Source organism: Carlito syrichta, unplaced genomic scaffold (genome assembly GCF_000164805.1).
Source record: "Carlito syrichta isolate Samal-C Ts95f unplaced genomic scaffold, Tarsius_syrichta-2.0.1 Scaffold313389, whole genome shotgun sequence".
NCBI lineage: Eukaryota > Metazoa > Chordata > Mammalia > Primates > Tarsiidae > Carlito > Carlito syrichta.
Genome location: NW_007257485.1, coordinates 213,014 through 229,225, shown reverse-complemented (window position 1 = coordinate 229,225; position 16,212 = coordinate 213,014). Strand labels below are relative to the sequence as shown.

General features: G+C 38.1%; 1 protein-coding gene across 1 annotated transcript in view; it reads right to left on the bottom strand.

The window, feature by feature from the left end:
• GLRA3 (glycine receptor alpha 3) overlaps positions 1-16,212 on the bottom strand; it is a 102,908-nt gene that overhangs the window by 24,720 nt on the left and 61,976 nt on the right. Inside the window, exons 4-5 of the mRNA XM_008070412.2 lie at positions 9,524-9,661; positions 3,875-4,089 (exon numbers count right to left, since the gene is read on the bottom strand). Of these exons, the coding sequence (XP_008068603.2) occupies positions 3,875-4,089; positions 9,524-9,661 (353 nt within the window). The remainder of the gene's footprint in view (positions 1-3,874; positions 4,090-9,523; positions 9,662-16,212) is intronic.

Genomic DNA, 16,212 nt, shown 5'->3' with positions numbered 1-16,212 from the left:
AATCCACTCACCTCAGCCTCCCAAAGGCGTGGGATTACAGGCTGAGCCACCGTGCCCGGCTTCTTTTTTCTTTTCCTTTCCTCTCCTCTCCCTACTCCTCTTCTCCCCTCCCTGCCTTTCCTCTCCCCTCCCCTCTCCCTCACTCCCCCCTCCACCTTCTTTTCTCTATTATCTTTCTTTTTTTTTTGAATCAAGGTCTTACTCTGTCACCCAGGTTGGAGTGTAGTGGTATAATTGTGGCTCACCCAGCCTCAAGTTCCTGGGCTCAGGTGACCATTCCACTTCAGCCCCCTGAGTAGCTAGGACTACGGGCATGTGCCACCTTGACCTGCTAATTTTTTTTGTGGAGATGAACCCTTGTTAAGCTGCCCTTATTAGAATTCTTCAGTGGCCCACCACTCCACCCAAAGTAAACTTAACTGCTGCCAAGGTTTATAAAACCCTCTGATGTGACCCCATGATCACCACCACTTTTTCTCACTTACTCTCTCCTCCAAGCACATGGTATAGAGAAGGGCTCCTAAAATTATATAACCTTGAAAATTTGCTGGCAATTGAATGCATATATTTCCCTCCTCTGGTCACCTGATATAGTCCATGAAAAAATGTAAAACAGTGCCAAGTTCCAAGGAATGAATCACAGGAGTCTTCTTGATTTATCCAGCTGCTATAGAGGTACGAGCAACAGGAAATGTGAGAGAGGAACCTCAACTCTGTAGCTTCCAAGGAGCTGGCTAACGTATATTCTTTGAGATTTTGTTCTCTGAGCCTTACTTGACGGATTTCCAAGCTCCTTCTTATCTTACAGGAGATGTGTTGGCACAGAGCCTAGACAAGACACTAAGTAATTTTCATAAATTCATGATTTATTGTTTCTTCTTCCTATGTTTGATAATTTATTGTTTTCCTGAATTTAATTTTTTTTACTATTTCCTGGAATTTGTCAGTAGGTGAACGTTGTAGTGGCAAGATTTTCAGACATCTGAGGTTGCTTCTGTGAGGTTGGGAATAGCAGATCTTTTTTGTTAGTTTGTTTTGAGTTGGAGTCTCACTCTGTCGCCCAGGCTAGAGTGCAGTGGCACACTCAAGGCCACCGCAGCCTCCACCTTCTGGGCTCAGGCGATTCTTCCGCCTCAGCCTTCCAAGAAGCTGGAACTGCAGGCATGCGCCACCACACCTGGTTAATTTTTTTTGTTTTATTGTAGAGATGAGGTCTCGACCAGGTGTCCAGGCTGGTCTCAAACCATGAGCTCAGGAAATCCTCTCACCTCTGTCTCCCTAAGTGCTGGGATTGCAGGTATGAGCCACCGTGCCCAGCCAAGAACAGCAGATCTGAGGGTGCATGATCTCAGACATCTGTTTCTAAATGGAAGTATGAGCCCTAAAAAAGCCACAGGATCAGAAATGTATTCCTCAAGAGATTTTCTACTCTTTTGAAGTCATCTAATAGATTAATTCTTGTTGTTTATCCTGGGTTTGCCTTTCTAAAATCAAATATATGTAATTAAATATGCCTGACCTCCTGTTTCTGAACTCTCCCAAAGTCTAAGATGATACAGTCACCTTCTCTTAACATCACTTTGTCAATCAATTCTTGTGAGTCAGAGATAATACCTGCTGCCACGTTTCCAGGGGTACTTGTTTCTGTGATCTGAGAGGCAGAGAGGTTTGCATACTTGTATGTGTATAATTGAGAGTTCATGGCTGCAAATTTATTCATTTTTCAGGATCTTGGTGAAATTAATGCCTTAAGAACAATCTCTTTTATTTTTTTTAGAAAAAATATGAAGTAGTCCTAAGCCTTCTTGTTCCCCCTTTTTTAAAGTTGTGCCTTCATTCTGTCTTTTTAATTTATTGCTTTTCTTATTTCTGTGTCTACTCTACCTCTATGCTCCCTCAACTCTACCTTTCTCTGTATCTAAATGACTTTCTGCTGTGGCCCCTAGAACCCATCAATTTCTGACACAGAGAGTCTTGCTTTCTTCTTTCTAGTCGACAACGTACAGAACAAATAGACTTTTAATTCTATTTAGCTCTTGGAAATCAATGAGTAAACTGGTGATTTCCTTTACACTATGGAATTTGAACTATTACTTAGAGCCCCTGAGACATTTGTATTTATATAAACAAGCTTGAGACTTATTAGCTTAAGCCTATAAACATATTTATAATTTTCATACTGACAATATTTTGTAAAATACTAGCTGATATGGAACATTTTCGAAATACAATTAAGTGTTAATAAAAGTGGACATTATTTGAAAGACAATCAATAAATTTTATTGAGGCAAGTAAGCATGTTAAATATAGTTACTTCTCAGTAACATTTTTAATGAAAAAGTATCCTGTTGCCAATTTTTATTTATTTAAGCATTTTAATGGAATAAAATGAATCAGAGTGATTTCATAGAGAAAGCAAAGGGAGCCATGATGGTAGATTTATAATTTACTTGATGTGGCAAGACGTTATCATATGCATTAGAAAAGTTAATATAATTTTATTATACTGAAGTACATCATTTCAATGAAAATAATAGTAAAGCTTCTTAAAGGTGTTGCAAGATTACTTAATTTAGATGATAGAAACTTCTTCTTAGAATTCATTTTGGGGAAAGAAAATAATTTTCTATTTCTATGCTTATAAATGAAAGAAAAGAGCTTCCTATGTTTTATTTCACTGCACCTTATGAAAAGAAATATTGAATCTTTTACAAACATCACAAAGGGAACAATTTTATTTTTAGTTCTGGCAGCTCAGTATGGACTGTATAAAATTAGACAATTCTTCCTCTTGTCCTATGGCTACTTAAAAGTCACAGAAAACAAAAACCAAAAATAATAAGAATTATACTTGATCCAGGCTATAGCACTATGAGGAACACCGATATAACACTTGTGGGAATGTGCTTGTAATGTTCTTCTGGTGGTAAATTTGGCAATTTGTATCAATGCATACAACTATCAGTGTGGCAAGTCTGATTCTAAGAATGTATACCAATAAAATAATAAAGTTTGTGGGAAGCTATGTATAGGTATATGTGCATATATATGCATATATGTCTATATATTGATTAAAATATATTTGTGTACACATACAATATGTGTGTATAAATAAATAGACGGTATATATGGCACATATAGACACATACACACGTATATACACATTCACACATATAGCATTTACTATATAAATGTTCTTTATAGTGTCAGTCCTAATAGTGAGTCAATTATTGCATATCTATACACAGGTGTACTCTGCTACTATTTAAAATTACCATGTAGATTCAACTTAAATAAATGTGTACTGTATTTCTAAATCTTTAAAAATCTATATGAACAAATAATACCATGGTACAGAAGAGTGCCACTTGTGTTTAACTAATTAAGAATCATAACACAAAATACGAATAACAGATTTCACCAGTTTATAGCTTTTTCTTCCTCATTTATTTCTGTGCTTTACAAGTTATCTGTGTGGTTACGTATTCCTTTAAAAATCAGTAATGAATAATAAATGCTATTGAAAAATATACTTATGCTTTTATGTCTCTATTACTTACCCCTAGTAAAAGCAATAAAGGAGTAAATTATGGTTTAATAAACCATTAAATTGATATTTCTGCTTATCCCCTAGTTCTGCTCTCTACTGTATTATATCTACCACTCTATGTTATCTCTTTTAAAAATGTGTTCTTCTAAATTACCTGTGATCTGAGAGACCAAAATAGATGCCCTTTTTTTCGACTAAGACACACTCTAAGGTTAAGGAAACAAGGTTACCTTCAGGTGGAGGTTTCAGGGCCCAACAAAAGCCGACAACGGTCTCTTTATAAGTATGTGATCAGGCATGTGCACGACCACCCAGGGCACTCACCTTCGGTAATGAAGCCCGAGACCCCGAGCTCTGTGTTGTCATCGTCAGCACTGTAGTTATCCCCAGGGCCACCCTGGCTGGAGCTGCATCCATATTGATCCAGAATGAAACCCAGGATAGAATCACAATCAGGAGACTGGGGATGTACATCTGGATGAGATAGTATCCCATCTGGCGCTCGAGATGGAATCGCACTTCTATGCACGTGAACTTTCCTAATTGTTTGTAAAATAAATCCAGCAATTAGCAGAGACAGTTCTTCTTGTGGCATCAAATATCACAATTTCATTTTCCTAATGATTCTGTCATAAGATTTTCCATTACAATGAAAAGAGACCCTAAATCACATATTCATATTGGTTTCTGAAATGTCTTTTTCTCTGCTAGCCTCTAGAAGCAATGCAATAAAAGACTGTACTCATTCAGGAAATAGTGTGTAATGTTACTACTTCTCATTTGAATAGCACTTCATACTTGCCAAAGCACTCAAAGATCTATTATTTCACTTGATTCTAAAAATTCCTTCTGAGGTAGAAGGAGAACGATATAGTTATTATATAAAGATCATCTTTACTCATTGACTGTTTCTGGTACTTTTAAGTGTTTATTTAGAGCAGGAGCTCTTTGTTCTAGAGCCTTTTACATTCACTAGAGAGTAAGTGTTAAGGAATAATTATGATTGCAAACGAACGGTTTCTTAAATAATAAAGCAACCAAGTAGAAAAATGTATATTTTCCATTAATAACTTTAAACATGACTTAAAAACACACTTACTAGGGACAAGCAGACACATTACATCATATATTTAAGACTTTGTGTCTCTATTACTTACCTCTAGTATGGTGAGCAATAAATAGAGAAGTAAATTATGGTTTAATTAGACATTAAGTTGATATTTCTGCTTATCCTTAGTTCTGCTTTCTATTCCATTATCTCTACTGTTCTCTGTTTCTCTACTATTCTGCATTATCTCTCCTTAAACAATTTGTTCTTCTAAATCACCTGTGATTTGAGAGACCAAAATAGATGCCCCTTTATCAACTAAGACAGACTCTAAGGTTAAAGAAATAAGGTTAACTATGGGTAGAGGGTTTAGGGCTTGGCTGGTTTGGCAAATTTTTAAATTCCTATGGCTACAAGGCAAACCAACTATTTTTGTTGGATACTTCAAAGTAGATTCCAACTTTGTTAAACTCCCCAACAATAAGACCTCTAATTAAACCTCAGACTACTACAACTCCAATTGGAGAGAGAACTGGCCTTACAAACACTCTTTTCAGATAAGCAATTGCAGATCTCAGCCAGTTTAGCCGGCTTATAGGGGCTGCACACAAACTGCCCTTGTGTTTTATTCTTCACCTTTTGATGTCCAGAGACAAATTCTACCTTGTTTTAGTGCTAAAACCCTGCCACAAAGTGAACATAGGATGTATGTAACATATATGTTTACCCATTGCACGTGTTCTGCTTCTCTTTAAAATATGTATGGCTCTTCTCCCAAACCTGTTGAAGATGTATGACTATTGTGTAATATGGACTTCATGAGGCATAAAACCCAACCTGTCCACCCTCTCTTTCTGGCTTGCAAAACAATATATTTTTCTAATGTTTAGCCATCCCGGTGGTCTTTTGGATGACACACCTAATTCTTGGTTTTATTTTCTCTTTATTCTAATGATTTTGAGAAGAATGCGGTCAGAGAGTAAACATTCTGCTCTCTAAGTTTCTGTGACTTGCCATGCAAGAAAGATGTCAAAGAGTATCTCTGCTCACCAGAAAAATTGCTGCTGCTTTGCTAGATAGGCTTCAATTGAACTTTTCTACTAATATGACCTGAGCCACAAGTGACTACACTGGTGATAGACACTTGGGCATGCCTCAGGATGAAGAATGGATGTGATTCCAGGGCTTACATCTCAACAAAAGTTCATAAGCTCAGGAGAGTTGGAATCTACTTTGAAGTATCCAGTAATCAGAAACATATGTGTAAGTCATACTTGATCCTTTTCTCAGGCCATCACATATCACATACACAGAATGCCTAAATATTTCTGAAATATATGAAATCCTTTGGATTTCAATGTCATTAAATATGAAGATTTAACATTTTTCATTATTTAAAATAACAAAATGAGTTGGAGCAAGAATAACTGAAACAGTTTTATGATATCACAGTCAAATAACTCACTAAGTAATTTTATAGTATGTATTAAATTAAGTTCAGCCCAAAATTGCCCCCTTGCACATTTTGAGTTTGACCTAGAGGTTTCTCTGTGACCTGTTTCACATGGCGAACTGCCACCTAGCTGGAATAGGTGACAATAGACTCTTATCTAAGTGTAAATAGACTATCACCTATTCTCGTGCCAGTCACCTAGTTTTGGCCAGTAAAAGGTGGCCAGCTGTTCAAAACAGGTTCAAGAAAAACGTGGAGCTGTTATCAAATCGGCTGTTTCTGTACCTCACTTCGGTTTTCTATGTGCCCCTTTTCTGTTCCTTGTCCATAAATTTTCCACCATGTGGCTATACTAGAGTCTCTGAAGGAAGTTCTCTGATTGGCAAATAGTTCTTTACTCAGTGAAATTCTGTTCAATTTAATTTTTCTTTTATCACATGATTAGTAAAAAATTGAGTATTTTGTATAAGTTCTGTAAGTTTTAGGTGATTCTCCAGAAAAAAAATGCCCTCATTGTGTATTTATTTATATTTATTTATTTATTTATTTTTGAGTTGGTGTCTCACTCTGTCTCCCAGGCTGCAGTGCGGTGGCACGCTCAAGGCCACGGCAGCCTCGACCTGCTGAGCTTAGGAGATTCTTCCGCCTCAGTCTTCCAAGTAGCCAGAACTACAGGCATGAGCTACCACGCCAGGCTAATTTTTTGATTTATTGCAGAGACGAAGTCTCGCCAAGTTGCCTGGGCTGGTCTCGAACCTGCAGACTCAGGCAATCCTCTCGCCTCGGTCTCCCAAAGCTCTGGGATTATAGGCTGAGTCACTGAGCCCGGTCTGTGTATTTACTTTTAAAAGCTGTTTTTGAAAATCAAATTTACTAATCATCGGGGAAGTGCAAATCAAAACCACAACCACCATATCAAACCACTCCAATGAAAATGGCTATTATCAAAAAGAAAGAAAATAAGAAATGCTGGCGTGAATGTGAAGAAGGGAGAATGCTCATATACCATGGTGGAAATGTGAATTCATCCAGACAATGAAAGTGAGAAGTGGAGGGGGATTGTGGTGTTTAACACATACTTGTTACAGATCTTTCAAGAGTTGGCACTTGAGTAGTCCTGAAGAATGCAAACGTTATTCGGCTTGGAGCAAATTGGGGGAAACCCTTACATGCAGAAAGAAGAAGTTCAAAGGCTCTGAGGGTGACGTGAGCTTGGTGAACATGAGCGAACAAACCTTTGTAGCCAGAGATGACAGAGCAACAGGAAGAAGAGTAGAAGACTTTAGAGAGATTATTAGCAGGAGACAGATTAGAGAGCCTTGCAGTAGATAGTAAATAAATACTTTGGGATACTGAAAATAAAACAACAAATCCTTCACGTTTGTGCCATGCATTTTTGTGTGAAGGCATTTCCAACGTTAGTCTATTTTATTGTATGAGTGGAAAAGGTATTTTCAACTGGTTATGTGACCTAGTGTTTTTGTGGGTTTGTTTTTCATATTTCACAAGGAACGTGGAAGAGTTATGTGGTATCTGAGGCTATTACTGGAAAATAATGAACAGAATGTTCCTGTGTATTGGAAAAGTAGATATAAAATAGAGCTTGGGGTCTGAGGCAAATTAGCCACATACCTGATTAAGCACCTTGTCAGATGCTTTTATTCTCTGCATAATTTTAAACAAGACATTGTGCCTAAATCTCAGGTTACTGTGAGATCTTTATGATATCATCCAAGAAAACACTTGTCCAAATCTTGCTTCTAGTAGGCATTCATAAGCATAAGCTATTTTCCACTAAGCCATAATAGCTCAGTGGATAAATCAATGAAGTATGCAAATTTACTTTACACTAAGGAAGGGTTTAATTGATGCTTACAACATCACCCATTTCGTGTTCTGGGTTGATTGTTCTCTCTTTAAAATTCATGACTACCCAATGCCTGTGACAGTGACCTTATTTGGAAATAGGTATTTGTGAGTGTAATCAAGTTAAAATGAGCATGTACTGGGTTAGGGAGGGCCCTACGTGCAATATTACTTATGTTCTATAAGAAAAGGGAAGTTTAGACGGGCTTGGTGGCTCAGCCTATAATCCCAGTACTTTGGGAGGCTGAGGTGAGTGGATTGCCTGAGCCTGCGGGTTCGAGACCCGCCTGGGCAACTTGGCGAGACATCATCTCTACAACAAATCAAAAATTAGCCGGGCGTGGTAGTGCGCGCCTGTAGTTCCAGCTACTTGGAAGGCTGAGGCGGAAGGATTGCCAGAGCCCAGCAGGTGGAGGCTGCGGTGGCCGGGAGTGGCCACTGCACTCCAGTCTAGGTGACAGAGTGAGACTCCAACTCAAAAAAAAAAAAAAAAAGAAAAAGGAAGTTTAGTTACAGAGACACAGAGGGAGATGCCCTGTGACTACAGCGGCAGAGACTGAGGTGATGCATCTACCAGTCAAGGAATAACGAGGGTTGCCAGAAATGGACAGCTAGAAATAGATAGCTTTTCCCTGGGACCTGGAGAGAAAGCACACCCAGGTGTCACTTTGATCTTGGACATTTAGCCTCTAGAAGGATGAGAGAATTATTCTGTTGTTTTACGTCACCAAGTTTGTGATTGTTTACAATGGCATCCCTAGGACACTAACACAGCTCCCTAGTCTGACTCTTGGAGTTCTGTAGCATTTCTCTAAAAAGGATTTATTAGTAAAACTGCCTCCAGAGAGTTGAGCAAGGACATTGCTATCGACTTACTTGCCCTCTGTCTTTGTGTTGAGATGTTAACCTTGAACTCCCCAATAAGTTAGATTATCAGTTTCGCCTTTTAGTAAAAAAAAAAAAAAATAATAAAGTTCATAACTTTTTAATCACATATTGTGAATTTGTTAAGGGGATAGGAGAGACGGGAACTTTGTATAGAGAAAGGTCAGGTCCCCGTTCTGGAAAATACTCAGTCCAGCATGAATCATAGTTACCGTAATGAAATGATAAGAGCAGCCGCTAGTGCTGGCAGGAAGTCGTGCACTCCCCACGACGGAGCGGAGCCTCCATCATGGGCAGTTTAATGGAATCGACAGGAATAGGTTATACAGTTAGACTAGGTCTCATGGAAATAGTTCATGTCAGTGAAGAGAGGTGGACAGACTTTGTGAATGTACAAATATTACACGAAGTCTCTATTTCTGGTGCTGATAGCTACATCTGATGTCTAACCCAAATGCTATGTAAGAATGGGATGTTCATTAACATTATTTACATTTGATTGGACACCAATAATTTCTTTGGTCTCATGCAAACCAATTATTTGGTGATAAACCATGAGTTAAACTATCTGGACATTTCAACGGCGCTCACGTTCTACTCTATGCCTATGAGAAGCATTGAGCTACAAAGAGTTAAAATAATAAACCTAGCATGAAAATGAAGAAACATCTCGATATCACAAAACCACAAGTCGTAGGTTTAAAGACTCATCAACCCCGACCTGTATTGTAATGTTTAGTGCAGTATCGTAAATCTTTGTCTTCTTTCAGCAGAAATTGAGGCAAAGTGAGTCCTTCCGCCACCTGTACAGGTGCCTCATCTTGCCATTCAAAGATGAGATCGTTCATTGTGTACCCAACTAGACAAAACAAAATAAAAAATATTAGCAACCTAAAAAGGGCATTCAAAGAAGAGGCATGCAAAACACTCGGATAGTCACATAGGATGAGAAGACCAGTTTCATCTTAACACGACTGGCTGAGCTAAACATTGCCCAATTCCATTTCACATAAGTCTGCCGAAGTCTGTCCACGTGGAGCGCACACCAAATAATGTAAGAAAACAAAGCACGTTGATGAAAAGTATAATATGGTCAGTAGAAAGTGTAAGGGACATGCATGTGCATTCTTTCTTTGGAATGGGATAACTACTGGATTAACTCGGCAATTTTCCTTTGGTTCCACCCTGTTTTGTGTCTCTTCACCTTCTTGTAAATTATTCAGGTTCCTACAACAAAAAATGGAATTGCCACTGATTAGAAAATGACTTAAACCATAACATCTGTGGGGGGAAAGTACAACCACTTGATGCCTGTCTAGATTGAATCATTAACTATTTTAGTTAATATCTGTTTCTATGTTCCAAGTCCAAGAATGGACACATTGGTATTTTACATAAAAATACCTGATATTTAGGGAAAATAAGAGTGCAGGGAAACTCCACATGAGATGGTTTGTGGAGGAGGCAACTCTTTCATATAATATCAGTGAATTCAGAATAGAATTAACTAGCGGATTTGGTACTAAGTCAGCAGCTTTTAGTAAGCTAACATTTTATGTCTCTATAAGAAAGTTATCTAAGAAAAGCAGAATTTTGTCTTTTCATTCTCTTTGAGTGAGAAGCTATTGACATGTATGCTTGAAGACTACTGCTCGGAGGACTCAAAAGTACATGGGACCTGTCGGACAGGTTTATTTTGATGCTGACCAATGCATTCCTTGATGCACAACTGCCATGGAGCTTGATGAAGAGAGGAAGCGTGGTGTGGCCTCCGAAACAAATCAAGTGGGGCTCAGTATAAAGGATGCAGAAGCTCTAGGTCAGGCGTGTCCAACCCGCAGCCCGCAGGCCACATGTGGCCCAGAACAGCTAGTCATGCAGCCCCACAGCATCTTTTAACATCATGTGCTTTTTAGCATTTATTTTATTTTTTGACCCCGTGAGTAGTTCCATTTTTGAAGTTCACAATCATGTTTTACTCATGACATCACTTTTTGGCAGCACACACATGTGTAAGCAAATGTTTTCAATTATGAAGCACAGGCAGAGCAAAATTCGAACAAACATTTCTGATGAGCACCTTGAGGACCTAAGAATTGTGATCACTTCCATCAAACCAGGCATTGATAGATTAGTTTTAAAAACACAAGGACAAGCTTCCCACTAAGTTTATGCTGTTCTCATTTTTCTAAACTTGATAATAAAAATATAAACATAAAATACGTCTTATTATTACATACACTAACTATATTATTTAATTTATGTAGGGCCCAAGGCAATTGCTCTTTATTCGATGCAGCCCATGGAAAACAAAATGTTGACACCCCTGTTCTACGCGCCACAGCAAAGGAAAACAACTTCTCTTGGAAACAAATCCCAAAACAAATTCTCTTGGAAATAAGCTTGTACTACAGGGAAGAGGCTGTGCAAGTGATGGAAAACAATTGGCATGGAGCAGGATAGACTGAACAGAGCAGTGAACAGGGTTAGAAACTGGTCACCCTCTGCTCTACACAATTATCTGGAAAAGACCCTTCCAGAAGGAGCTCAATCTCATCTGTCCTTGGTGGTAGTGGCTGACCCTCAGGTATATCTAGCCACACCCACTCCACAGGCAACGGGCATGGTACTAGCAAGAAATCCGTGGTGAGAAGATCTCTCCAGACGGTCTGTAGCCGTCAGTGCCATGGCTCATTGTGGAGAAATGACTATTTGACAGAGTCTGTAAAGTCATTGAGACTGAAAGGGGGGCATGTTAGAATCTGAATCTCAAAGGATGAAGGAAACTGCAAGCGCAGCAAGGACTTAATGTCTGAGGAATACCAGAGTACATTTCATTGAACCCTGTGAGAAGTTATTTGATTGGCAGTAATGGAAGGTTTTCACTTTTATTTGTAAGTCCTTTAATATGTCCATAATAAATACCATTTACTTAGAGAGAAAATAGATGCACATTTCTCAATAGTCTAAAGACAGTAATCTAGGAACCAATTCTTACCTGTTTCCATACCTATAATCACTGAAGACAAAATATGTGAGATTATGTCTCAATTTAGATAGATGAAAGGAGACATAAACTGAGACTACCTTTTGTTCTTACATTCTAAATTTTTCTCAAGGTTTCTTTGAAAAGAGAGTTGCTCTCTGAAATTCCCCCAAAGACAAACTTTATTTAGTCTCTAATCCAATTTCTAGGCAGTATATATAGTTTGCTTTTTTAATTAGTTAATTAACTTTTGAGTCAATGTCTCACTCTGTCGCCCAGGCTGAAGTGCAGTGGCACAATCATGACTCACCATGTAATTGACCTCCTGGGCTCAGGCTATCTTCCCCCCTCAGCCTCCAAATCACTGGGACTATAGGAGCATGCAACACGCACGGCTAAATTTTTTATTTTTATTTTTATTTTTGTAGAGATGGGATCTCATTGTGTTGCCTAGGCTGTTCTCAAACTCCTGGGCTCTAGAAATCCTTTCACTTTGGCCTCCCAAAGTGCTGGATTACAGGTCCCTTTTGTTTTTGTTTTTTGAGTTGGAGTCTCACTCCGTTGCCCAGGGTGGGGTGCAGTGGCACACTCACAGCCACCCCAGCATTGACCTGCTGGGCTCTGGCGATGCTTCCGCCTCAGCCTTCTGAGGAGTGTTGCTGCAACAGGCTAAATTTTGATTTATTGTAGAGACAAGGTCTTGTCAAGTTGCCTGGGCTGGTCTTGAACCCGTGGGCTCAGGCAATCCACTCTCAAATTGCTGGGATTAGAGGCTGAACCACCGAGCCCAGCCCACTTTTGTTTTAAATAATCATCCATAATAAATGATTTAGGTATGTGCATTTTCATATTATACACTTCATTATAGTTCATAAAATACTTAAGTTTGAAACCGGAAGGAAAAAGGTAAGTTGGCCATGTTTTGAGGAAATTCCTTTATTCTGAGTAATTTACTGAGTGTTTAAGGAAAATAACCAAATGGTAATATTGTCTCAAAAAACTTTCAAACAAAACTTAAAAAAAAAATTAACAGTCCTCCACACTGTTTAAACCGTTTTAACATCCTTTTGCCTTTGGTTGCCAGATCTTTATACAGATCTGAGAATGTTAAGGAGAACAGACTGGAAAATGAGATCAAGATCATGAGTTGAATGGCCTTGAGTCATAATAAGTTCATGGTGAAAAGTAATTTATTTGGTGAACAAAGGCATTAACACTAACTACAACCTACAATCTCATATGGTGGCTGCAGTGAAACATGTAATGAATGACTCAGTGCTTTATTCAATTAGTTGTTTATTGAGCACCAACTGTATGTAAGGTGTCGGGCTAGATTTCAGGGAATGGGAAGTGTTTTAGCCCAGGTAGAGACAGACTGGCAATGGGGAGTCACCGAGTGCTCTCTGCATTCAGAGGAAGGATCTGTGACATCTACCTGGGTCTCATTTGAGTTGAACCTTGGAAAGATTGCAAGAGGAGGTGAAATATTTCAGGCAAAAGAAACAGCAAAATTATTTGGAAAAAAACCTGAAAACTCTCAAGGCTTATGCTAGAAATAGTAATAGCTTCATTTGTCTAGAGCCACTTTGCAGGAAGGGGCGTATGAAGTGACATATCTATTAATGTAAGATTATGTGTCAAATTTAAAGTCCAAGTTTAAAAGTTTGATTTTTCAAAAATTCTCCATGGACAATGATGAACCATCGGAATCGTTTGAGCAAGGCACAGATTACAAAAACTGTAATTGAAAAATATTACTTGATATCTGCCTGGAAAACGAGGGGCACACTTCATCAACAAGGGTAACTGCACAATGATTATTTGTATACCTAACCCTGAATTCTACCCCATAATTTTAAAATAAAAATTAAAAAATGAAAAAAAAGAGAAAATAGTACTCTAACAGAAACTTTTCTTGGAATTCACAAGGTCAAAGTCACTTTCATAATTGTATTAAGACATTTGCTTTTTTCATTATGTCAACATTTGCTCTGCTGTTAAAAAAACAACAGTAGGTAAAACTTGTAGCAGTGCTTTAGCACAAAGGCAGCAATGCCAAATTGTGCTGGTGGTTATGGTATTCTTTATTGCCATATCTTGTGGCAAGAACATTTCCAGTTTTATTTATGAACGTCCCGATCCTTCATGAAACAGTAAATATCTTGCAGAGAAAATGATGCCACTCTTATTTTAAAATGTTCTTGATCTTTGATGAAGCAGTAATAGTGATTATTACATTTTTACCCTTATGTAAATTTTCAAAAATATTCTGCGTATCAGAATGGGAAGATCATATTAAGCCCTCTGTGCTTTCTGTAACCTATAATGTGATGATTCTTTGAAAGGAAAGCACTTGTGAGATTGAGTTGCAATCTGAACTAGCTGCTGGCTGTGTGTGTGTGTGTGTGTGTGTGTGTGTGTGTGTGTGTGTGTGCATATGTGTGTGTGTGTGAGAGAGAGAGAGAGAGAGAGGCACTATTTTTACTTGGGGAAAAAAACTGTGGTTACTATACTTAGGTATTTTGGTATTTAGAAGACTTTTCTCAAAAATGAAGGGAGTGAACGTATCATATCAAGGGCAACAACTGAACGTCTTTGCAGTTAGGGATAGATTCTGGGCTTTCAAGTCAAAGTAAGAATTTCAGAGAAATTGTTCTTACCCCATGAGCTTGGTAACTTCCCAATACTCAAAGTTTGTTTTGCAATTGTTCATCAGAAATATAAGTCAAAGGTAATATTTCAGTAGACCATTTTCCCAAAATTGGCACTTAATTAGCTATATATTAATGGGAAAATAAAAAGTTACTGAAATCTTCAAAGTTTCTAGTCCAAGTCACTGACAAGGACCTGTGCTACAGGTTTTGCTCTTATGTCTCATGCTGTTAAAGTAGCTTTACCTGACTATTTGATAAGATAGACATTTTCTCTAATCAGTCTACATTATCTCTTTCCTGTTTATTTTTCCCATAGTGCTTAGCCTACCTGACAAAACTGTATGTGTACATATTGTATCAGGTTTTCATTTTGTTTTTCTACTTTGCCTCCTAGAATTTACACTTATTTATTCTCTGTTTTCCAGTGCTTACAGTAGCATATTGCAGGCATAGAGTAGGTGTCTAAATATTTGCATTAAAAATAGAGAAGGAAAAAAAGGGAAGAAGGAGTGTATGTAAGTGTGTGTGTGTGTGTGTGTGTGTGTGTGTGTGTGTGTGTGTGTGATGAGTTTATTTTGGCTCACACTGAATTTAAGATGCTAGCAGAAGATGCAGGTGTTGTTGATGCTAACAAGTTTTAACGTTGGCTTATACGTTGAAGTATTTGAAATCAAGAACCTAGATATTGAAACTGAGATCAAGAATGGAAATACAGGTTGAATCACTTTTCTATATATGGTAATTATAATTACAGAATATCTGAGATTATCAAAAGTGATAATATATAAAGGAAAAGGAAAAACTGTAGAAGAATCTTAGAGAATGCTTCGCAAAGAGAAATGTGAAGACAAAAAAGCAATAACCAAAATAGAAACTCCAAAGATATACATCTCAGCTAAATAGAAATAAGAGTATCTAATGGAATTGCCTGATCATGGAATTGATAAGGTAATAAGTTTCCCTCAAGCAGAGGCTGCAAAATCATTTGTCAGGTATGTGATAAGAGACATTCAGTCATTGGGTTAGTTAAAATAGATGAACTCCAAGGCCTTTCCAACCTTTTGCTTTTGTGATATAATCAAATATAGCCTTACAAATCTGTCTAATTAAAATGCCCTATAAAATGAAACAGTCAGAAACACTCGGCACTTTTATAAAAATAAGACCGATTAAAAGGATTAAAGATAATGTTTAGACAAAAATCTAAGCATGTGTAAACATTCAATCATAACAATAACTGCATGTGGCACAGTAAGGGTGGTGGACCATCACAGCGTGAGTATCTTTGGAGCTGAAGAGTATAAAACAGACGTACACTTGAGAGATGCCGAAAAGATTTCCAGAGTTGTCCTTCTTGGGTGGCATTTCTGGGGCTAGTCCAGACCAGGTGATGCCAGACAACTGCCAGTGTTCAGCATCTGGTAGTGCGCATTGATGCCTTAAGGTGAACTAGCACCAAGGCAATTACAGGTGATAGACGTTGGTTTGCCCTGCAGACCCAGAAGATTGTACAGTCCAATGAGGAAAAGGATATGCTGAAGAATTTATGTTATTGAACTTCTTATCAGGTTTGATGAGTCAGGAGCTTGAAATGGGTTTATTTAGACTTTTTTTTTTGAGTTGGGGTCTCACTCTGTCTCCCAGTCTGAAGTGAGGTGATAAGATCACGGGTCACTGCAGCCTTATCCTCCTGTGCTCAGGCCATACTTCCACCTCAGCTTTCCAATATCTAGGATTACAGGCATGCCAGCATGCTTAGTCCATTTTAAA